Consider the following 26,553-nt stretch of genomic DNA (forward strand, 5'->3'; position numbering starts at 1 on the left):
GAAACATCACAAGAAAAAATTCCAAATCAAATAAGCTAATAAAATACCCAGGTTGTCCCAATGTCTTGACTAGTCATGTCTTGGCTGATCAGGTGACTAATCAAACATTGAGTCCTTAGTGCTGGACAGCCATTGTCACATCCTAAGTCTGACGGATCTAAGATTTTGGCGTATAGTGGCAAAATAATCTGTTTTGCAAAGTGTAATCTACCCATATATTTCTTTTGGCACATAGGTGTGGGCATATAGTAACTGCCGTGTCAGTAAATGAATATTTATTTTAGATTATTCTACTATTTAAAGAGAAATATTTGGTTTAGTGAAAAGTTAATTATGGTATGGGTTAACACCAAAGATATAGTACACTTTGTTTGTCTAAAGTACTGTGCTAGTTAGGTAGTAAAGTAATCTGGTTAGGAACCAACTAGATAGACTAGTCTGATATCTATAATACATGATCCTCATTTATATTTCTCTGGAAAACTATAGGCTATTAAGAAGGTCAAAATTCTAAAGTTGTAACACTTGTTAAGTTCCACTAAGTAGGATGGGTCATATATATGTATGATAAGGGTTCTGAAGAGGGCTCTTCTTCTTCCTTCAATGCTACTTTCTGATTATTTTTCTTAAGTCTAATTGTATCTCTTCCTCATTAAGTTGGAAGCTATGGTTCTTAGCTAATGAGTGGTTATTCTATCTTCGGTTGTTGCTGCTGGTTCGAGAAGGATATCTAAGTTTGGAGCTTAGAAATGTAGTAGGTGAGTATCAGGTGAGTCTTTATCCTGACTCTCTTATGTATTCAAAAAGAAGTATATAAAATATATAAAGGATGATGGTATCTATGAAAATAAGTAAGCGTATGAGTATAGTAAAGAGGAAATAAAGGTTATGATGATATATATAAAATTCTGTTCAAAAAGAATTTTGAGGGTAAGAATACAGGTAAAGTTTGATAAACAAAAAGTATGAGTTCAGTCTGAAATGTGAATAAATCTGGGTAAGTAAATGTTGAGTAAATGTTGAAAAGTATATTTAGACTTCTTTACATGATATAATTTTATTTTATGTAAAAGAAACTTTTACTATAGTAACTTCTTTTCATTATATGTTTTATGTAAAAAATTGTATTATAATTTTTTTAAAATGTTGAATGAGTAATATCATGAAAATCAAAAGTTTTATTATTATATGAATTAATTGAACAATATTAGATGACATTAACTGAACATTAGATTTTTATTTGAAGTTTCATCACAAAATAATAAAAATTTACGAGTAAAATTTTAAAAGTAATAAAAGAAAGAAAAATATTATCACTACCGAGACTTCTCGTTACATATTTTATGTAAAAATATTATAATCATTTTCTAGTTATCAAGAAAATAATATTTTATGTAAAAGAAATTATTACTTTGGTAACTTCTTTTCATTATATATTTTATGTAAAATTGTATTATAATTATTTTAAAATGTTATATGATAAAAAAATCAAAGACATTATCATCGGTTTAAAAGTTTTATTATTGTATGAATTAATTAAATAATATTAGATCACATTAACTCAACATTCGATTTTTATTTGAAGTTTCATCATAAAATACTAAAATTTACCAGAAAATTTTTAAAAGTAATAAAATCAATAAAAAGTTTTTACTAACAAAAATATTTTCACTACTTAGACTTCTCCTTATCTATTTTATGTTAAAAAATAATATTATCATCATTTTTAACCATCAAGAAAAATTAAGTTTCGACTTCTTTACATGATATAACTCTATTTTATGTAAGATTAGCAAATTTTTATACGATCTCTCTTCTTCTCCAAGAGTGCTTTGCTGAGAGTCCTAGTGTAGGCAGTTGCTTCTGCGGCTTGGGATGGGGGAAAGCGGTGGCGACGATAGAGAGTAGAGGGATGAGATCTCCCTCCTAACTGAAGAACTTATTCAATTATCTGTCAAAGGATCGAGGGTGGTTCCGAACGAAAAACCAACCCTAATCTGTACAATTTGGACAGAGAAACTTTATAACCCTGAAAGTTTTAGGGCACAGATGAAGAGTTTGTGGAAAACAAAGAAGAAGTTTGAGATTCAAACAGCAGGGCAGAATCTATATTTGATCGTGTTTGAGTTGGAAGAAGATTTGGAGTTGATCATGGAATGAAGACCATGGTTGTTTCGGAAGAGTCTAATCTTATTTGACAAGATAACTCAATCAGTGGAAAGATCTCAAATATGTCTTAATTCCTCACCAGTTTGGTTAAAGGTAGGTCCATGTTTACCGGAATTTGATAAAAAAGATTCATTACACGCCATAGGTGTCACTTTTGGAGGGGTAATCAAATCTGAAATTAGTGGAATTTCAGATTGTAGTTCGCTGAATTCTACAGAAAAAAGTAAAATCGGAAAGGATCCTCCATACACGTTGGCACTAAAAGCATAATCAAAACTTGTTGGAAAGGAAAGTATTAAATTTAATGATCTTTCAAAGAAGGTTAGGGCTCAGTGCTCCTACACAGGTGATTCTGAGAATGGGATGATCGAAGATAAAATAATTAGAGAAGCGAATAATTTGATGGGGGTGATGCACGGGAGACCACAAGTGAGCGATGCAGAGAAGATGCTGAAGAATTAGGTGGACGTAGCTACAGTCATGATTGATGAACATATGACTGATAATAGAAGTACTCTAGTTATTAACTTAAATTTAGCAAAGAAGGCAAGTTGGAAAAGAATTGCTCCAGGTCAAATGGTGACTCAGCGAACGGATGAAAGCTGAAATAAGAAGAGGAAAGCTACTGAAGAAAGATTGGAGATATATAATATAGAAGCTGTATATGGAGATGGAACCAAAAGGCTGAAAAAAGAAAAAGAAAAGGATCAGGTTGTATCATTATCAGAAGTGATGAGTAATACTATGGACCAGAACGATGTTCAACTAATTATGGGATCGGTGGCTGCCAAGAGGCAAGCCGACCAAACGCAATGAAAAGCATTAATTGGAATGTTCGTGGATTGGGGAGCCCACGAACAGTTAGAAGGCTGCGATACTTTTTAAAGTAGCATAATCCCCAGATGGTCTTCTTAATGGAGACAAAAATAAACAAGCAATGTATGGAAAAAGTCAGAAGAAGCTGTGGTTTTCTGAATGGAATTGACGTTGATGCAGAAAGCTCCCGAGGTGGTTTATGCTTAGCATAGAAAGGAGAGATTTCAGTCACTTTAAGAAGTTTCTCTAAGTATCATATTGATGTTATAGTTATGGAAGAGAATGGTAACGAAGAGTGGAGATTCACAAGATTCTATGGCTCCCCTTATGTCAAAGATAAGAATGAGTCTTGAGATTTGCTACGGAAATTAGGACAAGATCAGGGACACCCATGGCTTGTAAGTGGGAATTTCAACGAAATTATATATTATTTTGAGAAGAAAGGAGGGCTTCCAAGAGAAGAAAGACGGATGGAGGCTTTTAGAGAGACCCTTGAGGAATGTCAATTAGAAGACTTAGGATATACAGGGGTTTGGTTCACATGGGAAAGGGGAAATTTGCCTGAAACAAATATCAGAGAAAGATTGGATAGGGGAGTTGCTAATGAAAAATGGAGGAATCTCTTCCCGACCGGCAATATTCATCATTTAACTCATTCGATGTCCGATCATTGTCCAATTTTTCTCAACACAAAAATTGAAAATACTTATGTGGGAAGTCCAAGGTTTAAATTTGAGGTATGGTGGACCATGAAAGAATCTTTAGAGGGGAAAATTAAAACATCTTGGGAATTATCCACTGGTACTTTACTGGATAAACTGGAAAAACTACAATCAAATTTAAAGGAATGGGCAGAATTAATTAAAAAAGGCCGAGAAGGGTTAAAGAAAAAGCTTACTAAGAACCTTGAGATGTTGTTGGAGGAAGAAAGCAACGATGATATAATGGCAAAGATTATTGATACAAAGGTGCACTTAAATATAGAAATCGATAAAGATGAGATGTATTGGGAACAGAGGGCAAGAGCGAATTGACTTAAAGTAGGGGACAAGAACACAGCTTTTTTTCATAAGTACGCCTCGTCTCGTCGGAAAAAAACTATTTCGAGGCTGGAGTTAGATGGAGGAGGAGAGGCGTCTGAAGAAGGCAAGATTAGTGAAGTTGCTACGTCATTCTTTCAAGAGCTATTTACATCAAAAGGAGTAGGAGAGTTATCTCATCTCTTAACATGCATTGAAGGAAAAATTGCGCAAGATATGAATGCAGATTTAATGGTAAATTTTACGGAAGAAGAAGTGTATTCAACCTTGAAAGGAATGGGACCAACGAAAGCACCAGGACCTGATGGATTTTCAGCACTTTTCTTTCAGCAATACTGGCATATAGTAGGTAAAGAAGTTATCACTTTTTGTCTGGGAATTTTAAATAGCGGTACAAATCTTAGCCCTTTCAATTCAACTGATATTATACTGATTCCAAAAACTCAGAATCCCAAGAATTTAGCAAAATTCAGACCTATTAGTTTATGTACCGTTATCTACAAACTCGTAGCTAAGACAATTGCCAATAGACTTCAGAGGGTTATTGGGCAATGTATTGATGTGGCGCAGAGTGCTTTTGCCCCAGGAAGGCTAATTTCTGATAACATTTTGCTAGCTTACGAGATCCTACATACTTTCAGGCGAAAACGCACAGGAAAGAAAGGTTCAATGGCAGTAAAACTTGATATGAGCAAAGCCTATGATAGGGTCTAGTGGAGGTTTCTTAAGGAAGTTATGTTGTGAATGGGCTTTGCAAAAGAATGGGTTGATTTAATTATGAAATTCATTTCTACAGCAACTTATGCAGTCAATATCAATGGAAAAAGGGGGTGAATTTTTCAATCTTCTAGAGGGTTGCGCTAGGGTGATCCCCTTAGTCCCTTCCTATTTCTACTATGTAGCGAGGGGCTTTCGGCATTAATGAGATTGGCACTGAAAGAGGGTAAGATAAAAAGAGCAAAGGCAAGTAGGAAAGGACCAGGGATCTCACATCTTCTCTTTGCAGATGACTGTATATTGTTCGGTGAAGCCACTGATGAGGGAGTGAGATTGCTAAAAGAGATTCTAAAGGAATATGAAGACTATTTTGATCAGTGCGTTAATTTTGATAAATCTACGGTTTTTCAGCTCGAATACATCAGAAGAAAAAAGGGGTAAGGTATTAGAAAGTTTAGAGATAAGAGGGTCAACAGATATGGAGAAGTATTTAGGTCTCCCTAATGTGATTGGTAGACGTAAAAATGAGTCATTTCAATATCTAAAAGATAAGGTCAATTCCAGAATTAAAGATTGGAGTACCAGATTGCTTTCACAATGAGGTAAAGAAGTATTCATTAAATCAATACTTCAGGCTATTCCGACCTATGCTATGTCATGTTTTCTTCTTACTAGTTCCCTATGTGATGAACTGGAAAAGATCTTTGCCAATTTCTGGTGGCAAAAGAAGCAGGGAAAAAAGAATCCACTGGTGTAAATGGTAGCATATGTGTGGAGCCAAAGAAGAAGGAGGAATAGGCTTTAGGAACATGGTTAAATTTAATGTCTCCTTATTAGCTAAACAAGGCTGGAGAATACTAAACAATCCAAACTCGCTAGTTTCACAAGTTTTTAAAGCTAAATATTTTCCATAAACGAATTTCTTAAACTCGCGCATTGGGAATAATTGTTCTTACACGTGGAAGAGTATATGGGCAACTAAAGGTATTCTATCAGAAGGATTATGCCGGAAAGTGGGGAAGGGTACTGAAATCTCGATTAAGAATGACAGTTGGATACCAGATTTAAATTATGCCAGTTTATCGTCTCATTTTACTAATTTGTGAGATTATAAAGTTGTAGAGTTAATTGACGATAGCAATAGAAAATGGAAAAAAGACTTGATCGAATCTACCTTTCCAATGGAGATATCTGAGAAAATCCCGCTAGCTAAAGAGCCTCATGATGATTTTCTGGCCTAGAGGGGAGAGTCCTCGGGAGAGTTTACGGTGAGAAGTGTCTATAAACTATTACAGGATATTGAAATTGACCTTAGAGCTTATGCGTTACAAAATGAAACTAGGAAGTTTTACAAAAATCTCTAGCTCCTAAATCTACCTTCTAAGCTAAAAATTACAGTCTGGCGAATATCATGGAATTATTTACCAACGTGGGTTAATTTGCATTACAGAAGGCTTTTAAGTCATACAACATGTTTTGGGTGCGACAGAGCGGCAGAAACCACAAATCACATATTCCGCGAGTGTCCTGTGGCAACGACAGTATGGGAAGAGTTATCATTCTCGGGGTTACTACAAGTACCCCATATGGAATTTATACAGTGGTTCACCTGGGTTTTGAACAGAATACTCCCACTCGTCGTAGGGCCTTTTGTTGTGCTCTTTGGGCAATCTGGGGAGAAAGGAACAAGAGAGTGCATGAGAAGACAAGTAGATCTGGGAAAGAGATTGCATTTTTTATCAAGAGATATATCTCCGAGCTAAGTGGGATTGAAGAAAAAGTTCCAAAATTTATAACAGGAGATAGAAAGTGGAAACACCCACCTGGCCAGTTTGTGAAGGTTAACTTTGACGCAGCCTATGATGAGAATGTACGATAATCGGCAGTAGGAATTGTGGCCAGGGACAGTGAAGGAACTGCTCTCTTATCAATTACAGAGATTCATCATCAAGTAACATCAGCTTTTGCCGCCAAAACAATAGCTTGTCGGATAGCAACTCAAATCGGTATGGACATGCAATGGCCAAACATTATTATTGAAGGAGATGCACTATCAATCATAAAGAAATGCAAACAAAAAAGCCATGATAAATCAAGGATCGGAGCATATATCCGAGATATTCATCAGTTACTGGTAAAATCAAAAAGATACTATTTTGAGTACATACCAAGAGAAACAAACAGTCTAGCACATACATTAGCAAGGGAGGCATTAAAAAAGAAGGAAGAGATTTACTTGGTCGGAAGAGTTCCGGAGTATGCTGAGATCTTGAAAGAAGAAGAAAAGAAGGGAGAACTAAAGAGAAGATGAAATGAAGGGTACAGAACAAAGAGGCTACAAAAGGGGAAACCCAAAGGTTTGATGAAACAGCCTCATTGAAATCTTGGAAACGTCACATTGAAGAAATGAATAATGATCTGAAAAGACGGGAACAGATTTTTTTTGATTGGGCAAGTTTGCAGTGTCTTTAAATAGGTTCTAGAGGTTTTTGATTTTATTACACTGTTTATTTTAGTTTTATATAATAAGGAGAAAGGGGGGAGTTGGTTTAGGGTTTTGTTTTGTTCTTTGGGCCAGAGTTTCTAGGGCCCTTGTATATGGTTTTCTTTAGTCTATGTTAATTTTTGTGTTTTACTTTTTTAATTAATAAAGCCCAATCTGAATTTAGTTCAAAAAAAAAACTCGATTTTATGTAAAAAAGAAAATTTTACTACAGTAAATTCCTTTCATTATATATTTTATGTAGAAAATTTTATTATAATTATTTTAAAATATTGATATGATGAAAAATAAAACAAAAATCATTATGAGTTTTTCAAATTCGTACTTTTTTATATTAATATTTATTTTAGTTTAATATATTTTTAACTTTATTTTATAAGTTATTAATATTCGCATGGTAAGATGTTTGTATTATGTTCATAAAAATTTGAATTATTATTTTAAATAAAAAAGAATTGAAGGATAACTTTGAAAATATAGATTTAATTTGGTAACGTTTAAATTATTATTTTTAAAGTAAAATATAATTACAAAATAACTTAATCACGATTATGACACAAAAGTTACAAATATATATTATGTCTATACATTGTTTAGTGAGCTCAAGGAGAGTTAACAATTTTTTCCTTTCGAATCATTTGAAAGTATAAATTTAAATTCAATCAAATTTTATAAAAAATGTATATATATGAATTTTTCAATTTGTCTCAAATAATTATAAATTTAAAAATATTTTCATAATTTTTATATATAATAAATTATGAATTCTTAGATTTTGTTTTCTTTAGAATTTTATGATATTTTTCTTTTTTCAATTTTTTAAAATTACCATTAATTTTTTTAAAAAAATACCAAACTAATGTTTTAATTATAATTCCATATTATTTCATTAATAGGAACAGAAGTCAGCAGATGAATGATCAAAAATTAACAATCTGATAATGAAAATGATCATAATGTAATTTTTGATAGTTGGATGATTTGATGAGAAAAGTAACTAAAACATAACCCAATCAGAAGAGCAAGCTGTAAGTTGGTCTAGCAGGATCAAACGCCAAAACCAAGTCACATTAAAGAATTCAAAGCCACAGACTAGAAACTATCACAAGTTGACTGAGTCTATATCCAGTAGGATTAACATTGAATTCATTGGAAGCTGCAACTCTGAAAACTCTGTCCAAATAAGAAATTTCAGATTAACAATCTGAAGCAAAAGCTTCAAGTGTTAGATTGCAGTAATAGCAGTGAATAGAGCCAATGGTTGAATTTAAAATGGGATAATCCATCTTTCAATAGCATATCTACAGATCAGCCAAGGCCAAAACCATGCGAGGATACTCGAATTCAAAATGAAGAAAAAAGCACTACGCTGCAGGGGGCCTATGCTCATGATCTTGAGACGTATCCCGTGCTGATGGAGGTAAATATTGCCACACTGGGACCAAACCATAACCAGGAAAAACTGCCATCTTGTTTGCCGCGGCATGATACCCTGCTGGGTGAGCAGGAAGATATCCAGCTGCAGAAACGTTCAATGTTTTCAGCTGTTGCTCTATCCTTTCTTTATTTGCCTTCAGTACAAGCTTCTCCTCACGAATTTCATTCTTCTCAGCCTGTTGTAGTGGGAAATTAACAAAGGAAAATGGGAAAGAAACTGAAGACAGTATAATATACGATGCAATCGGAAACAACAGAAACCATTCATCAACAAAATCAGTATCTACATGTCTCAGGCAATTTTAAAGGTCGGGAACTTTAGTATACCTGCTTTCCAAGCTCAACTTTTCAAAGATTTCTTTTTGTCGCTAATTCAGTTAAAGACCAACTTGTTTTAAGCTAGACAAGTCTACGATATTTCCATTTATTAGTTGCATACAAATGCAAATGATTAAAATTTGCATTAATCAAGACATGGCACTGAACAGGATGTCAGCTACGCCAAATTGTATCACAAATGAGCACAACAATTAACTTATCAATTTTCGTCCATGCATCTCAACACGGTAAACTGATTCAAACGATACTGATAAACCAAAATTAAAGTCAGCAACATACACCTTACATGGTTCAGAGGCCAAAGAATGCTGCTTAACAAATCAAAGAGTTAAAAGACTAGCAGTTTACTGAAGATTTGAGCAAATTATAGAACAAAGATGATGTGAATATCTAGTTTTACCTAAAGAGAAGGAAAACTAACCTTTAAACTTTTTATTTCCTCCAATAGCTTTTCATTTGTTTCTTTGAGCTCCTGAGCGTCAGTTCTTAGTTGGGTCAGAACTCTGATTGCATCATCCAGTATTGCGGATTTGTCAGTCCTGGCAGGTCTCCCAGGTTCCAAAGTAGAGCTTAGATCCAGAAACCTACAAGAGAATAACAAAATCTGATTCTTTGACATTCACAGCCTGATTAATGTGCTGTAAAAAGTGTACCTTTGATAAAATGTTAACCAATATGAATACCAGAAAAGAACAGAAAAAAAATGCAATATTAACCAAAAACAATACCTTTGCTTCAAAAATTAGAAAGAAAGTATAAAAGGTTGGAACAATTTCATGAAGAAACTAATGGAAGAAGATGGTGAAAGTACCATAAAAGCCCCTGTAGTAGGAATCAGATTGCATTTTGCCCCCTCTACTCAAAAAATAAGCAAATTAGTCATTATACGTTAGATTAATGAGCAAACCCGTCCTATTAAAAATTTCATCCATTTCTATAGTTAAAAATTGATCTCTTTATGTTAGCATGACGTAAACATGGCATGTCACTGTCTGGTTATTCCATTAAGGACAATAGTTTTTACAATACAAATAAATAGATTTTTTAATATTAAGGACTAATTTACTATTTGATCTAATGTACAGGGACTAATTTGCTCATTTTTTTAGTATAGGGGCCTTTATGGTACTTTTACCCAAAAAAAAATACATACCTTTCATTCAATTTCTCCCGTCTTAATTTCTCACGGCAAGCTTTAGTCCCTGGCCTGCTGCATGATCCACTGCGTCCCCTATAAATGCCATCAATTTCTAATATCAGTCTTTCAAATTAAAATTTTAAGAATAAATCATACAAAACTAATATGAAAACTTCAAAAAAAACAACACGAATTTTTTATTGCAATTGATGTCAAATTCAATAACAAGTAAACATGAAGCAAAAAAAAAAAGTTTGTTTTTTGTTTTTTGTTCTAAGAACTAAGCGTCATGGGTCCGATCAAAACACCTAATTTATATTATATTCGACACTTAAATACCCATAAACCGCAAAGAAATTAGAGAAACATTGAAATATGGATTGCGACAATACCTCTTGCGCGAGCAATCTCTATCGACGAATTCCTTTTCTTGATGAACAACAATTTCCCTACCGCTACTGGAACAATAATTGTAATCCAAATTCAAATCTCAAGGGGAAAAAATACTGAATTATAACAAGTTACTGAGAAAAACAAAACCTAGATTAAATCGAAATTCTTTAGGGAAAAAAACCTGTAATTGGGCAAAAGTATATCTGGAGATGTATTTTCATCGATGAAACTAAAATCCAGAAAATCCCAAACTTCTATTAAATCCATTTTGCACCACTACGACTCTTAAATCTTTAAATTCTTTTTTTTTTCTGGGAAATTCGTCGTGATATAATAAGGTAAAAATATATTTGTAGGAAATTTTGGGATTTGAAAATCTTCTTTTTGTTTTTTTGGTTGAATATGGAAACATATATCCAATGACATAAAAAAACGTGGAGAAGGGTGATTTAGTGAAATGACCGGGCTGCGCGCCGCCGCTGCGTTATTGATATTCTAAAGTGGCTATGACTTATTCCCTCCACTTCAATTTCGGCGGTTCATATAGTTTTGGGATTTCATATTTGTTTTTTTATACATTATATTATAACTTTTCAATCTAAGTTTATTTAGGGTCTGTATGATTGCCAGTAAAATATTTTCCGTAAAATGATTTGGAAAATGTTTTACTTTTCTGTAAAATGATTTCTTGGAAAATATTTTTCGGTGTTTGATTGAATCATGTAAAATATTTTCTATTTTTTGGTGATTTCTTGAAATATTTTTGAAAAATTATTTTTACATATATTGATATGTATTAATAAATTTTATATTTTAAATTATTTTTACATATATTGCAATGATTTATTTATAATAATACTCAATTATTAAGCTACAATATTAATCGTTATAAATTGAAAAAAATTAATATCAAATAAATTATTTGTAAATGTGTTAAAAAAATAAGTATTGAATAATTAAAAAAACAAGTTACTGGAAAATCGATAAACAGAAGCAATTTTCTACCGGAAATGAAGGAAGGAATGAAGGAGGCGATAGAGAGGAGAGCACGGAAAATGTCTTACGGAAATTGAAAGGGTAAGACATTTTCTCTAAAATGTAACCCATTTTCCCTTATTTTGGAGCTTATTTTCCAAATGGAAAATGTTTTCCGTCAATCAAACACTGGAAAAGTTGGAAATGATTTTCCGGAAAATCAATTCTTTCAATCAAACAGACCCTTATATTATATTTAAGTCTAGCCGTGAAATACTAATTTAATTATGAAATAAATAAAAATGAAGTTGTTTAAGCATTTGGTACCATTTTTTATATAAAGTGGAAAATAATGGGTAATTTTGATAAAAATATCGTCTTTAAAAAAAAATTAGAGTTTTAGGTCGATTTTTTTAATATTTAAAGAAATAAGTCAATTTTGGAGAGAGAAACTAAAAAACACGTCCGGTAGGAATTAGGGTGCGCTTTCAGCCCCCTAGCTAACACCTTAGCAGAAAACGTTTCCTAAAAGTTGTGTTTTCTATTTCTTTTTTTTATTTTTTTTATTGGGTGTCTGTGTTTGTAGAGAAAGATTTTAGGAGAAAGATTTATTTTTGTTTGTGTTTAAGGTAGACATTTTGATAATTTTAAGGTATCTTTGAGTTCTCGGTAATGCGAAGGTGCTCGGAGACCCATATATTTGATCTATCATGTGGGGATGGAACCATTACCTTAGAATCTCATCGCATTGCAACTCAAACTCCCAGTTCACGGTGGTTATATGCTCACATGTTGAAATATAACTAGGGCTCCTAGTTGATGGTGGTTATACGATCACAGGTTGAAGTATAACTCGCGCCCCCAGTTGACAGTGATTATGTGGTTCTGGGTTCAAGTTTCATGATACTGGAAGAGGATGCTTTATAAACCCCATACATAAGTTTGAGACCATAATCATAGGAAAAAAACAAAGGGGCTTTCCAGTATAATGAACTTATTCTTTTTCTCCACCTCCACCAAAGTAGTATCCTTAATGTAATAGACCGTTTTTCAGTAGTGTCAAAAATAATAGTTTTGGGGCCACAATTACGACGAGTGAGTCTATAGATATATTTAATTAATATTTATGATTTAAATATATTATAATAGTGAATTGTGATTTAATAGATTTTATTAATTGCTCAGTTAGTTAAAGTATAAGTGGTATGTACCGAAAGTTAGCGATTTTGAAAAATGAGGTATTAGGACCTCGTTTTCACAAGCTAAGGTTGTAAATATTTTTATTAAATATGTTATGGAGTTATTGTATTAGTGGATTGAAGCTTGGTTTGGTAATTTTAATGATTTGATAGTTAATTAAAGAAAAATGACTAAATCATAAAACTGTAAAAATTAATGATTATTAATTTTTATTAGTTAAGTGACTTAAATAGTAAATGTTAATTTTTTTAAATAAATATATCGTAGTGCTAAGGTTTATACTGTTAGTGCTTAATTCCTAAATAAATAAATGTTAATTTTTTAAGTTAAAAGCTAGGTAAATAATATTAAAATAAAAGGTCATCTTCAACCCCATTTCTTTATTTTCACCGTTTGAGCTTTGTAAAAGGGGGAAAACAACCATGCTTTCGGTTGAAGCTTGTGTTTCTTGCATTTAAGCCATTTCTAACCCATTTTTTTTATGATTTTTTTTATTTTTGAGATAGTTGCAATTGGTTCAGCTAACCTGTATTTTTATTTTTAAAACTGTTAGGGTACATTTGGTTCACTGTAATAGAATAAAACTATAATTAAATAGAGCTGTAATGGAATAAAACTGTAATCAGTAATTCAATTGTTTGGTTGAATGTAATGGAATAGAACTGTAATAGTATTCTTGTGTTTGGTTTAGAGGTGCTCATAGGCCGGGCGGCCCGACCCGGCCCGACGGCCAGCCCAAAATATGAGAGGGTTTGGGTAAAAATATAGGCCTGAAATATAGGCTTAGGCAAAAAAACAAGGCCCGTTTAGAAAACGGGCCGGGCCTCGGGCACCACTTTTTTGGCTCGGGCCCGGCCCGATATAATAAATATATTTATTTTTTTAATTTTTTTAATTTTAAAATATATTTAAAATACTTTTTTATTATTTTTTAATTTAAAATATTTTTAAAATACTTTTTTTAATTTTTAAAATAAATTTTTGGTATTTATTAAAAAAATGAGCCGGGCGGGGCTCGGGCTTATGATTTTTTCCTGGGCTGAGCCTGGGCAAAATTTCAGGCCCATATTTCGGGCCGGGCCGAATTTTTTTATGGGCCCGGCCCGAACCCGGCCTGACCCGGCCCATGAGCACCTCTAGTTTGGTTGAATGGAATGATGTTGTAATAGCATAAGGAAAAAAACTAAAATGACTAGAATACCCTTAGCAGAATTTTTTTTAGGTAGATGATTATGGTTATTGTTATTAAATTTTAATAAGATTATTATTAAAAATAATTTAATAAAAATAATAAATAATTTAACCATATTTTAACATAATTATTATTAAATATAATTTAATAAAATAATATATAATTTAATAAAATTCTTAATAAAATTATTATATGAATTAAAAATCATAATATATAATACTATAAAAATAATATATAATCTACTTTATTATTTTTAAACGCAATACATATTTAATGTGCTAAAATATCATTAGTGAAACAAATAATTTAATTATTCTAAAATAGAAAACAAAAATATTAGAAGTAATAAATAACTTGAGAATTATATTTCACATCCAAATATAATATTCATATATTAACAAAAAGTTACATGATTTCATTAGTTTATATGTCATAATCCATATGTTATAAAATTTTACAACATCAAAAAGTTATAACATTGTAATGACATTCTATCATGTCATTATACCATCCAAATATTACAAACACAAAAAATTACCAAAATATCATCAACACAATGATGATTATCATACACAGAGGGAATACTACGTCTCACAACACCATCAGTTGCCAAATCGGCCTCCCTCTTCTCCATGGCATTCTTTGTCTACTGCTGCAGTTACATTGTGCAGGACCATTCATTTGCTCTTTTTTCATATTGGCAAACAACGAATCCAGTGTATGAGGCCTTCGCTTTGCAACTAGATTCCCTTATTGTTGCTGTTGCGACTTGTGCTGCCATATTTTCATGCTTTGCAACGAATCCAGTGTATGGGGTTCATTTTGTTTTTCTAGTTTGCCAACTCTTAGCTACTTTTTCCTATTTCGATCTTGTCAGATTTGAAGCACTATGCGACAACTAGCAGATAACCAAATGATTAAATATAAAGCCACATTCACAAAAAAAAACCTAGCTCACTACACCAAAACAGGCTTTTAGCGGCGCTTTTACAAGCGCCGCAAAAAGCGCCGCTATTGACAACGCCGCTAACTTTAGCGGCGTTTATGTGAAAAAACGCCGCTAAAGATCATGACCTTTAGCGGTGCTTTTGCCACAAACGCCGCTAAAGATCTTGACCTTTAGCGGTGCTTTTATCACAAACGCCGCTAAAGATCGTGACCTTTAGCGGCGCTTTAGCCACAAACGCCGCTAAAGATCGTGAGCTTTAGCAACGCTTTAGCCACAAACGCCGCTAAAGAATAAACCTTTAGCGACGCTTCTAGCAAAAACGCCGCTAAAAACATAACTTTTAAAAAAATATTTTAATCAAATAATATTTATTTTTATGATAAATATTATATTATGTTTTATTTTTTAAATTTGAACTTTAAATATACTTGTTAAGGATAAATAAAAAATATTATTTAAATTAAATTTTCTATGAAAATCTTAACTTTAAAACTAAATATAAAAATTAATGAATTTAGCTTTAGAATTTAAAATAATAAATTAATAACACAATTAAAAATTAGAAAATTTAGATTCCTAGAGTCAAACCATAATGATTTTCTCGTAGAAGTAAGAAACAAAAAGAAAAAAGAAAACTATGAATGAAGTAGATATCGTAAAAGAAATCCATGAGATGATTTTCTAGCAAAACATTTTACATGATTAGTTCATAAAATCCATATCTTCATTACACAAGAGAAAGGACATTACATATCTAAAAGAACATAAAAGGCTTTGCACAAATAGGATGAAAAAGCTAGAAAGGAGGTACAAAATTGTACATCTTTATCAAGTAGGAAGAAGTTTCGTGCAACAGATCGCATTTCTGTCATCCTTACAACAACTTGAAACCATGCTAAGAACACCAAGCCCTGTACTAGAAGCCGAAAGAAAAGTTTTATGAGAAATAAAGTCGTGAGGGAATGGATGCAAGGAGCCGAGAAAAATTATGGTGAAAGATTGAAAGACCAAGCTTTATGAGTAGCCAAATACCTTCCACTCCCACCACAACAATCTTGTGGTTTGGAAAATCATCCAAAGATCGACCTTGTGCTCTTACAGGTTCCTAACAATCCAGCAAGTGCAACTCCAGTAGTTCCTAAGAGAATTAAGTAAGCACAACTTTCTAATATTTGTGGCATTCATAGTGATGTTGCATCAATCCAAGTTACACTAGAATCTAATCCTATCCATAAAAGTAGCAACTTGTCGGGCCAAGTGCTCACCAGACGTCATCATTAAACATGCAAAACCTTTCCGGTAGCGTTTGAGTTTTAAAGGCCCACTTCATTTGAAAATCCTCAAACTAAATGGGGTAACCATCAAATAAACATCATGGTATCAAGATAAAACAAAAGTCTCACTTCGAAAGAGAGAAACTGCATACAATAGCCTCGAAGCTAACGTGTTAAAATCGCTCGATGAACTCATCAATAATTGATAAATATTCTTCCCTTCTAACCTTGGTTGTCTTAGTCCTAAATCTGTCCAAACCCCAAAGAGAAACATGTCAAAAGAAATCTCCACAATCGGTAAATAAAACAAAGTACCAACAAGCATTTCATATGTTCCATTCTATGAATAACAAAGTAAATAAGCACATATTTTACTCATAAAGTGGGTCTTCAATTAGCTTTAGATTGTTAGTACCAACATCTAGCATATCCGGGAGTATATATCGAGATGATTGATTTAATAATTAAAGTTCTAACACAAGACAAGAGAGTTGCCATCACAAGAAAATGTTGAAAATGTAAAATACGATAATAACATGGAGCAAACATTTTCAGCAAGATATAATCCACACACACACATTTTGCTCAGCCATAAAAATTATTTTAATATGATATATTATCATATATTTAGCTTTCCACTAAGTATGAAACCCTTATGGGCCTTCTTTTATTTGCCCAAATTAAAAATGGTCATACCAATGCAAAGTAAATCGGTTTAATTTGATTCCATCTCTATTTTATTTTATTTATATTTAATGATAAAGTATATACATTTTCATATAGGAATAACTTTTAATGGGTTGAACCTAATTCATGAACACTTTCAATTTAAAAATAAAATAAAAGAATAAAAGCAATAAAAAGCGTGAAAGCAATAAAAAAGATGACACAAAATATCATTAAAAGATAACATGAATATGATATAAAAATAAGAATATTTAACAATTATTAAATAAATAGTGAGAGATGAGAGGTAGTTGCACTCTCATCAAGCAATGTATAACTCACTCATTTAAATGCACCACTTCCCACTATAATGGCTCGCAAACAAACATTCATTTCATGGGGTAACTCTTTCCTTACACAGGCTAATAGCTTGCCTTCATAAATTTGCTTATTCTCTCTCACACTTGAATAGAATCTTTTGAACCTCTCAATTTATTAATTAGAGAAGAAAGATCTCTCATTTCTCCAACCAATCTTATGTTTCAAAACTTGTTTTTTTATTTATTTTGTTTATGTGTTTAGTTGACAAAAGTGATTCCAAGGGAGTTTTATGACTTTTTTCTTTTTAATTTATAGATTTCTATTGACAGCTTCAACTATGCCTTGTCCTTAGGTGACACATTACTGAATCAAATTACTAATATATATTTATATATACAAAGGCAGCTTAGCTTATGCTATGTAGATTATTACATGGGCTATACAGGCAGGGTTGAGTGGCAGGAGCAAGGACTTGAGAGGTATACATGCTTGTACAGAGAGTAGAGAAGTGACACATTTGGTCTATCTATTTTTTAGCTTTAATGATGAAAGTAATAGGAGGGCCTTTGACGGGGAAGAGCTACCTTCATCAAAGCTCTAATAGTTATTAGGAGAAATTGATCTTTGAATTTTGTTTCAACTGTTTGAACAAAAAAAAACCGGCTTCCTTCATGAATCGAGCCCCATTGCTGCGTATTTGTCATCATTTTGTACTGATTAAAGAAAATATTTGAGCTACAAATCATAAGTTACATAGAGTAACTTGACACTGCCATCATAATAATCTAGCACAAGATAGTGTCAAAGGTCTTCAAGAATCCAAGTCCTCATAATTTCATGATCCCACAACTGCTCAGAGGGCCATTTTTTCAGTGCGGAGGGGCAACAAGGAGCCTATTTCGAATATCGATTTATCATTCATGATTTGAATGATAATGTAATTTGAGGATTGGGTATAAACAAAATTTGAAAACGATTAGAACTGAAAATGTAATTTTGTTAATGAAGGCAATTAGGATTATGATTAAAAGTTGAAACTGAAAATGTTACTACTAAATAGTAGGTTAGAATAGATGACAACGAAATTCAAAATGCTTACAGTTATTAGTTGAAAGCTAGAACAGATTCCAACATAAAATATAATGAAAAGCACATAAATATATGTGCATACACCACCAATTTAAGCGTGTCTAAATGTAATTGGAAAAAATGCCAAAAGGAGAAAGGATGATGCCCATTTTAGTTTCAATGAACCCAAAATTCGAGAAAAAGAAACTCAACTAAATGAGAAACATGTTGCCACGTTTCATTGGCAAATCTTAATTAAATCACAATACATGAAGTCAAAGGATAAACTCACACCGAATATATGGGAAGTATATATCTTTCACTTACATTGGAGCTTAGATATGTCCAAGTTTCTCACTACAGATTTAATATCACCACCGTGAAGAATCATACTATAAATACATGAACTGAGACAAATAAAACGCAAACACTCACCTAGCTAAAATGATTCTTATGCACAAATAGAATGCAGGATCTAACCTCAAAAACAACAATATATGAAAATTAAAGGAACATACAGAAGAGTAAACCTTTGTAAAGCTCCCATGGGGTGACTCCTTGATTTCTTCATCAAGAGGATCCCCGATGCCTCCATCGATCTAATGTAAAAGATTTTGATGACATAATGCAACAAACTTCGAGAAAATTTCATAACAAAAATAATTTCTATAAAACTTATTCTTTAGGGAAATTAATAATAAGACTATCTTACACTCCAACTACATTCAGAGCCGAATTACCAAGTAAAGCCTCTCGTGCAAGACGTAACTTGTAAACTTTCTTGGATTGTTTTGTCTTGGAAGAGACTTCAACACGACTATATGAAGACAAGAAAATATATAACTACAAAAATCTATTAAGTCTCTAGGAAATGATTCTATCAAGATAAAAGCAGAGGAAAGGACATGTGGTTTGTCAAATAGGTCATACCTCCCTAGATTCATAGATGCAATAGGTCCTCCATATCCAAACATGCCAAAAAAGGGCTGCATTGTTATGAAAGCCAAAGTGAGAGCTTCTAACTAACATTAGAATCTTTGTGTGCAAACATAAAAGGCAAGCTTCAATTATGTCAAATCTCAGACAGAGATACTAATGTGTCTAACCAAAGAAATACATGAGTTTCACAGATTTTGTACCACTAAGAATGGTGGCTTGCACCCTATTGCATGTTGTTTATATAACCTGTTTAGCGAGGCACCCATCTTTCCCCTGAATAGAATAAGTGGAATAAACTTGAATTCATTAGCAAAACTCAAAAGAAAAACTATAATTAAGAAACACAACCAGTAGAAGTCTATAGTGCATATTTCCTTCCAAAATATATCCCACTTAAGTTCGAAACTTTGAACCATGAACAAACCGGTGTGGATGGATGAGAGAAAATCTAAAAGGCTGCTTGAAAAGTGTAGCAGTTGAATACATCAACCATAACTTAACTTATGTCTTACCTGACTACAGAAGAAAAGTAACCCAAAATGCCAAACCAAGAAGTCGTAACAAAAAAAAACATAAATATAAAAGAAGAGAAAAAGGACTTCATATAAACATACCACTTCACAATAGAGTTTTCATCACTGTTGTCCATTCCAGGTCCAGTGTCAAAAATTGAGATTCCACTCTCAAGAACATCCACACTTCAAAAAAATTAAAATAGCCATTAGCCATATAAAGTATGATGAAAACAATTTGTTTTTTATTATGAGAAAAAGCAACACATCATTAAAAACACTGGCATTGGGTATAAACAAAAGGGTTTTTTTTGTTAAACGTTTGCGGCGGGGATAGCCATTGGAGAGCAGAAGAAGAAGGGGAAGTAGAGAAAATGATGAAGAAGGAGTTCAAAACATCGTCGCCTGGTACCGAGATGGAAAGTTGGGTTTCTTTGATAGGGTCAGGTGAAGAGGAAAGAGAGAAAGGGAGAGGGGAAAGGGTAATAGGAGAAAGGACTTGGTGAATAGAAAGGGAACGGGTAAGGCCATGGGAAGATTAGGGATTTCATGGGGGGAAAATTTGGGGTAAAATGGCGCCATTCTAAAATGATTTTTGCGGCGTTTTTTATTATCTGTTAAAAATTTATTTTATTTTGAACAAAATGACTATATTTTGTTCTACTAAAAATCTTTTATTTTATCTGTTAAATATTATTAGTTAAGTCATATAAAATATTTATTATTTTTAAAATTAATTTTTTATAAAAAAACTAAGTACTCTCAAAATAAATATCATAGATTTTAATAAGAAAAAATTTATTAAACGGCTGTAATTAATTATTAAGTTAGAATTATCCAAGCAATTAACCTTTAACCTCTAACCCTTAATTCCTAACCTCTAACCTCTAACCCCTCTTTTACAATTATATAATAACTTAATTAATATATAAATTAAAAAATATTAATTAATCTAAACCTTAAACCATAACCTGACCCTGAATTTCTAAACCCTAAATCACTAACTCTTAACTTTTAACCCCTAACCTAAACCCCTAACCCCTAACTACTAACCCCTAAACCTTATCTAATATATAAATTCAAAAACATTAATTAATCTAAACTCGAATCCCTAACCCCTAACCCTAACCCTAAACCTTATTTCATAAAAAATTAAAACACACTAATTAATCTAAACCCTAAAGCCTAACCTGACATCGAATCCATAAACCTTAAATCCCTAACTCTTAATCTCTAACCCCTAACCCCTAATGCCTAAATCACAACCCTTAAACTAGAATCTCTAATCCCTAATCCCTAATTCCATAATCTATAAATGTTAAAATTGTAACTCCTAAACCGGACTTAAATCCTAAATTAACCATATACCCTAAACCATATATATTAAACCCTAAACTATAATGATAATTAATTAAATATTTTAAAATTAATACTATCGTATTTTTTACAATTAAAATCAATCAGTCATCTACCTAAAAATTTTTAAAATTATTTTAAATAATAGTATTTTAATTTTTCCATTTTAACAAATATTTTCTATGTTTTTTATTTCAAATTATTTCAATGTGTCATTATTTCAAATTTATCCATTTAACAAATATTCAATTAAAATAAATTAAATTTTAATTAATATAAATAAACAAATTAAATAGTAAATAACAGATAAAATATTTTTGCGGCGCTTTCTCAAAAACGCCGCTAAAGCTCTGAGCATTAGCGGCGCTTTTCCAAAAACGCCGCTAAAGATCTGAGCATTAGCGTCGCTTTTTCAAAAACGCCACTAAAGATCTGAGCATTAGCGGCGCTTTTTCAAAAACGCCGCTAAAGATCTGAGTATTAGCGGCGCTTTTTTAAAGACCTGATAGGTCAAAAAACGATGTCGTTGGGCTTAGGTTTTTTTGCGGCGTTTTTCCAAAAAACGCCGCTAATGCTTATTTTTAGCGGCGCTTTCCTAAAAGCGCCGCTAATGCTTGATCTTTAGCTGCGTTTTGTGTAAAACGCCGCTAATGCTTGATTTTTAGCGGTGTTTTTTGTCCAAACGCCACTAAAAGTGCCGCTAAAAGCCTGTTTTGGTGTAGTGGCTCACTGAAAAATTAAGCACTTTCAGTTAATCAAATTCCAGCTGATGTGGGATCCTATAATGTAATAATCTTCAACCATCTGCTTTGAGGCCAAGGGAGTATACAGCAGTAAAATTTTGCAATTTTCTCTCATGGTCTGCACATATGTTCTATGCTTTTAATCAGATTTCCTTATAAAAGTGACATACAATCCAAACCAGGAACATAGTCTAATTTGAAGTAGAAATCTATTAGATTGTTGTACCAACGACGATTTAGCACCAAAACTTAAGATCATAGGTCAAATATGGTTCAATGACAAATATATAATTGTAAAATCATCATATCAATGTCTCCTCTCACATCCTTTTCAACTGTCATTACAATTTCTTCAAACAAGATGTTCCAGAACCAAACATCCATTACTCATCATCATTGGTTTTTCAACAAAAAAAAAGCATAAACAGATCAATAAAAGTAAATGCATTGAATTTCTCCAGTAAACTGCATCTTAATCTTTCAAAAGTACTTGATGGTTGCATCTTAATCTTACAGTTGATTGCAGGGTTGGCATTTTTTCATGCTTTCCATCTTCGTCCTCGCCAAAATTGACAATATCAAGAGCTACGCTATTCTTTTTCAGCTTCTTCCCAATCATCTCCAATGCCTTTTTTTCATGCTTAATAGGACTGAACACAAAGCATACGGAAAAAGAAAAGAAAAAAGTTATATTTGATTTGAAGTAAATGAGCAAATCAACGACCAATATAACATACCTTCCAGCAAAAACTATAATCCTTTGCTGCTGATTTTTGTTTTGGCGATGCTTTAGAGCCAACTAAGCAATCTGAATTCCAGTTGCTAGGTTCATCTCACCCCCCATTTCAAGACCTGTATGCATTGAAACATACATATAGAATAAGAAGGTAACGATGATGACATAGCTAATAGGGTAGAAGGAAGATGACCTTTTATTCAGAAATATGTAAACAAAATATCATAGATTACTCATTAATTACATGCTACTTTTGCATAAAAATGACAAGCTACACTAAATATAACTCCTGAAACCCAACAGCAATGACAAGTTCTCCATTTCTAAACTCTAATAAAAAAGCTGCTCGTATTTTATAAAGGTTATCAAACATGGATTTCCCACAGAACCGCATGCTTTACATAGGTTATGCTACAGATTTGCTAAATTTAAGTAAAGTAAATTACTCATATGATCCAAATAAAAAGCCGTAAAACTATTAATGTTGTTTTTTCTTCAACATATACATCAATTTTTCTTATTAGAAGGAAACAAAGTATCCTCCATGTTAGAGGTGCTCATGGGCCGGGCCGGGTTAGGGTTGAGCCTAGAAAAAAAAATTTGGCCCGCTTCCTAGGCTCGGGTTCGGTCCGACCCGGCCTAAAATATGGGCCTAAAATTTTGTCTAGTCCCGGCCCATTTTTTTAATAAACACCAAAAATTTATTTTAAAAATAAAAAAATAAAAAAATAAAAAAAAGTATTTTAAAAATATATTAAAAATAAAAAATATATTTATTATATATTCGGGTCGGGCTGGGCCGGGCCCGGGCCAAAAAAGTGGTGCCCGAGGCCCAGGCCGTTTTCTAAACGGGCCTCTTTTTTTGCCCAAACACATATTTCGGGCCTATATTTTTACCCGAACCCTCACATATTTCGGGTGGGCCTCTACTCCATGTCCGTTATAAGTTCATAAAGACTAATACTGTTAGCTGGGTTTTAGCTCCACAGATAAGACTAACAGCATCAGCTTGGGCTTGAAATCGAGACAGAGAACAATTGTTGTTTCGCATCCATTCTGAGTTATTAATGCATATCATAGTAGCCTAATTGACCGATTTGAAAATTGAAAACCAAAAAAGAAAAATCAACAAAACCCTTTTGAGTAATGAAAAAAGAAGAAGAAAATACTAAAATAATTTATGATTTAGAAGAAAGAAATCAAAAGAGAAATCTAATTGAATGATTACCTCGAGAACCATGGCTGCAAAAGCGACGGAAAACACAGAAGAGAAACGTTAAAAAGAAGGAAAAATCAAAGAAGGAAAAAATGACCTAAAATATGGAAACAGAAGGAGAGAGTTACAAATCTGTGGGAGAAGATGAATGAGAAAATCTAAAATATGGCAAGAAAGTGAAGAAGATGATGAATGAGGGCAGAAATTGAAAAATGGGAAAAAGAGAGTCGGATGGAATAGCCAATCAGATATGTGGGCAATGAATGGCTATTACAACCTTTTCATGTAATAGGGCCTGAATGGATTCAGGCTATAATGGCATTATAGCCAACGAAACGTTGGTTTGGTGGTGGGCCTACCGAATTTGGGGGGAACACATTCCTATTCCCCCAACCAAACATGCTGTTAAAGTTTTAAAATGTTGTCATTGATGAAAATTGAAGCTTTTGATGTTTAATGTTATGTTTGTGAGCTTAGTTGTGAATAGGGACTAAATTGTTAAGTAAATTTTGTTAGTTTTGTGTATAAGGACCAAACTATAATAATATAAAATTTGTCATGAAATTTTTTAAAATTATGTTTTTAGAGGGCTGTACAGTGATGAATTTGTAACAAGATTGAAAATCAAAGCTTGATTTTGAAAGATATAATAGTTTCGACTTTGAGAACTAAAATGAATAAAATACAAAACTTTGGGGAAATTGTATAAAATGAATAAAAGATATTATATTCATGAATTTAGATGGTTTAAAGTGTTAAAAGCTAATAATGTGAAATGAATTATTATATATATAAATGATTGAATTGTACTTAGGAAAATCGGGGAAAAAGAAAAATTACGAATAGTCCCTACGAACAAATTTGTTTCTTTGGTTGTATTAGGTAAGTTCATAGAATATATATTTATATGTTCATGTTATGTGCTCTTAGGAATTAGTTAATTAATTTGTGGTTGAATTATTAATATTGAATTGAGAATATTAATTGTTTACAGTTGAATGTAAGGTGAGTAAGACTTACTTGTAATGTGTTAAATATATATAATTTATATGTTTCAGAAAGAAAATAATCGAATTACGACATGTGTATGGGAATATTTCTTGAAGTTCCTCTGAGTTATAAATGTTATGAAATATATTAAATGTCAATTTAAACATAGTAAACGATTAGGATACAATTGACATGCTAATAGGGTTAGAACGCACGTTTGTACAAGATTACACTTTGGCGCCTTTATTTGCACTTCGGTGCCTCTGTTTGCACTTCGATGCCTATATTTGCACTACGGTGCCTCTGGTTAGCATTTCGATACCCTCTGGTGTGATGCAGTTACCCGAGTATCCGAGTTATATTACTATAGTTCATCAGGCTATTTGCTAAAAGAAAATATATGGATTGACTTCATGAATTGTTTGGCAATGGTATGTTAATATGATTATTGAAATGTTAACCGATGAGATTGAATAAATGGTGAGTATGTGTCTAAAAATTGTTTTGAAACGATATCAAAATGCTTGGAAGGTTTATAGTTTATATTAATGTAACATTCACTTAGTAAACGTGGTAAGTGGTGACAGGGCCATATGTTTAAAAGAAATGGTGTATGATTGTGAATATGAAATGACATGATCAATTGGTTAATATGTTTCATTTGTTAGACCTTTCCTATTGAATGATACAAAAATATGTCGTACTAAATGATTGAAAGATTATATGATTGACACATGAAACGCTCACTTTGTTGTTGTAAATGTCTTAACAGAAAATCGTATTAAATTAGTTATATTTGTTTACTTAATTGTAAATTGAGGTAAGAGTTTTGTCTAAATACTTATGAACTTACTAAGCTTTATAAGCGTACTATGTTTCATTTTCTGTTTTCTAAAGTTGACGTTTGTAGAACTAGGCAATAGTATCATATTTAAGGCTCACACTATTAAGCTTCAGTTTCGGTAGATTTTGATTTGTTGATATATTTAGACTTTGTGACATGTATATAGGTTATTTTGATTTAATAGTTTATAGATATGAGTTGAAGTTTTAATATGTGTAATGGTTGAACTTAATGATTCCTATGGTATGCATTTGGTAAATGATGAAAGTATGTTTAGAAATAGAGTGTTTGATCTTGGATCATGAAGTGGTTGGGAAATGATAAAATTTGGAATAAATGTTTGGCGTATGTGTTAGTCGATTGTTATGGTATATGCATCTATTAAATTAAGTTGTTTCAATGATATGGTAAGTTTTGAATAGTTGCAAAGGTAATTGTATGATTGAAATATAAATGTATAAAGGCTATTTGGCATGTTGATGAATGAATGGTTTAAACATGTCATTTTGATATGTACTTATCCTTAAAGCATGAGGACTTATGTAACGATAATGTTTTGATGGATTGTTGTTTATTACATAATGAGATGCTTAGAATCATGAATGTATATGTGTAAAAGTTGAGGTTTGAATGAGATTTTATATGTTATAAAGTTAAAGAATTGCTTGATATATATGGTCAACTTTGTTATAAGTTATGATTAATGATTTCGTGTCTCTATTTGTTTCTAAAGAGTATCAATTAAGTTTTAGATGTGTTGAGCATGAATTAGACATTTTAAAGATGAAATTTTACCATTTCGAACTTAAGTATCGATATTTTTGTACTTGGTATCGATATTTGATCATATGAATAATTTTAAAACAAACAAAATGTCAAAATGGTATCGATTTTTATATGAGTATCGATACTTTTCTTAAAATATCGATATCGTAATAAATATCGATACCCTTATTTTGTCTAATAAATGAAATTAAATTTTGGTATCGTTATTTGGACATGGTATCGATACAGTATTAT

General features: G+C 32.2%; 1 protein-coding gene and 1 long non-coding RNA gene across 5 annotated transcripts; both read right to left on the reverse strand.

Annotated features, from left to right (window-relative positions):
* Nucleotides 1-5,858: 5,858 nt before the first annotated feature.
* LOC105777327 (uncharacterized) lies at nt 5,859-7,275 on the reverse strand. 3 transcript variants are annotated; one of them, XR_008189802.1, is made up of 3 exons: nt 6,911-7,228; nt 6,566-6,792; nt 5,859-6,413 (listed from the first exon to the last, which is right to left on the reverse strand). It is a non-coding gene; the product is annotated as an uncharacterized LOC105777327 (long non-coding RNA). The 3 variants fall into 3 exon arrangements; XR_008189801.1 differs by having other exon boundaries at nt 6,979-7,227; XR_008189800.1 differs by having other exon boundaries at nt 6,566-7,275.
* Nucleotides 7,276-8,417: 1,142 nt separating this feature from the next.
* LOC105777326 (transcription factor bHLH104) lies at nt 8,418-11,065 on the reverse strand. Of its 2 annotated transcripts, none has more exons than XM_012600541.2 (5): nt 10,734-11,065; nt 10,552-10,614; nt 10,175-10,252; nt 9,443-9,605; nt 8,418-8,858 (listed from the first exon to the last, which is right to left on the reverse strand). In XM_012600541.2, the coding sequence occupies exons 1-5, from the start codon at nt 10,817-10,819 to the stop codon at nt 8,610-8,612; spliced, it is 639 nt and encodes a 212-aa protein (XP_012455995.1). In that variant the 5' UTR covers nt 10,820-11,065; the 3' UTR covers nt 8,418-8,609. The 2 variants fall into 2 exon arrangements, with proteins under 2 accessions (XP_012455995.1, XP_012455994.1); XM_012600540.2 differs by having other exon boundaries at nt 10,552-10,617; nt 10,734-11,062.
* Nucleotides 11,066-26,553: the final 15,488 nt, after the last annotated feature.

Source organism: Gossypium raimondii, chromosome 10 (assembly GCF_025698545.1).
Source record: "Gossypium raimondii isolate GPD5lz chromosome 10, ASM2569854v1, whole genome shotgun sequence".
In the NCBI taxonomy this organism is placed as follows: domain Eukaryota; kingdom Viridiplantae; phylum Streptophyta; class Magnoliopsida; order Malvales; family Malvaceae; genus Gossypium; species Gossypium raimondii.

Excerpts from the sequence above, each read along its gene's own strand:
- LOC105777326 (XM_012600540.2), bottom strand. The coding sequence starts at position 10,819 with ATGGATTTAATAGAAGTTTGGGATTTTCTGGATTTTAGTTTCATCGAT. Across the intron at positions 10,618-10,733 it reads ATACTTTTGCCCAATTACAG|TAGCGGTAGGGAAATTGTTG; the intron begins GTTTTTTTCCCT and ends TTATTGTTCCAG. Across the intron at positions 8,859-9,442 it reads AGGAAATAAAAAGTTTAAAG|GCTGAGAAGAATGAAATTCG; the intron begins GTTAGTTTTCCT and ends CCACTACAACAG.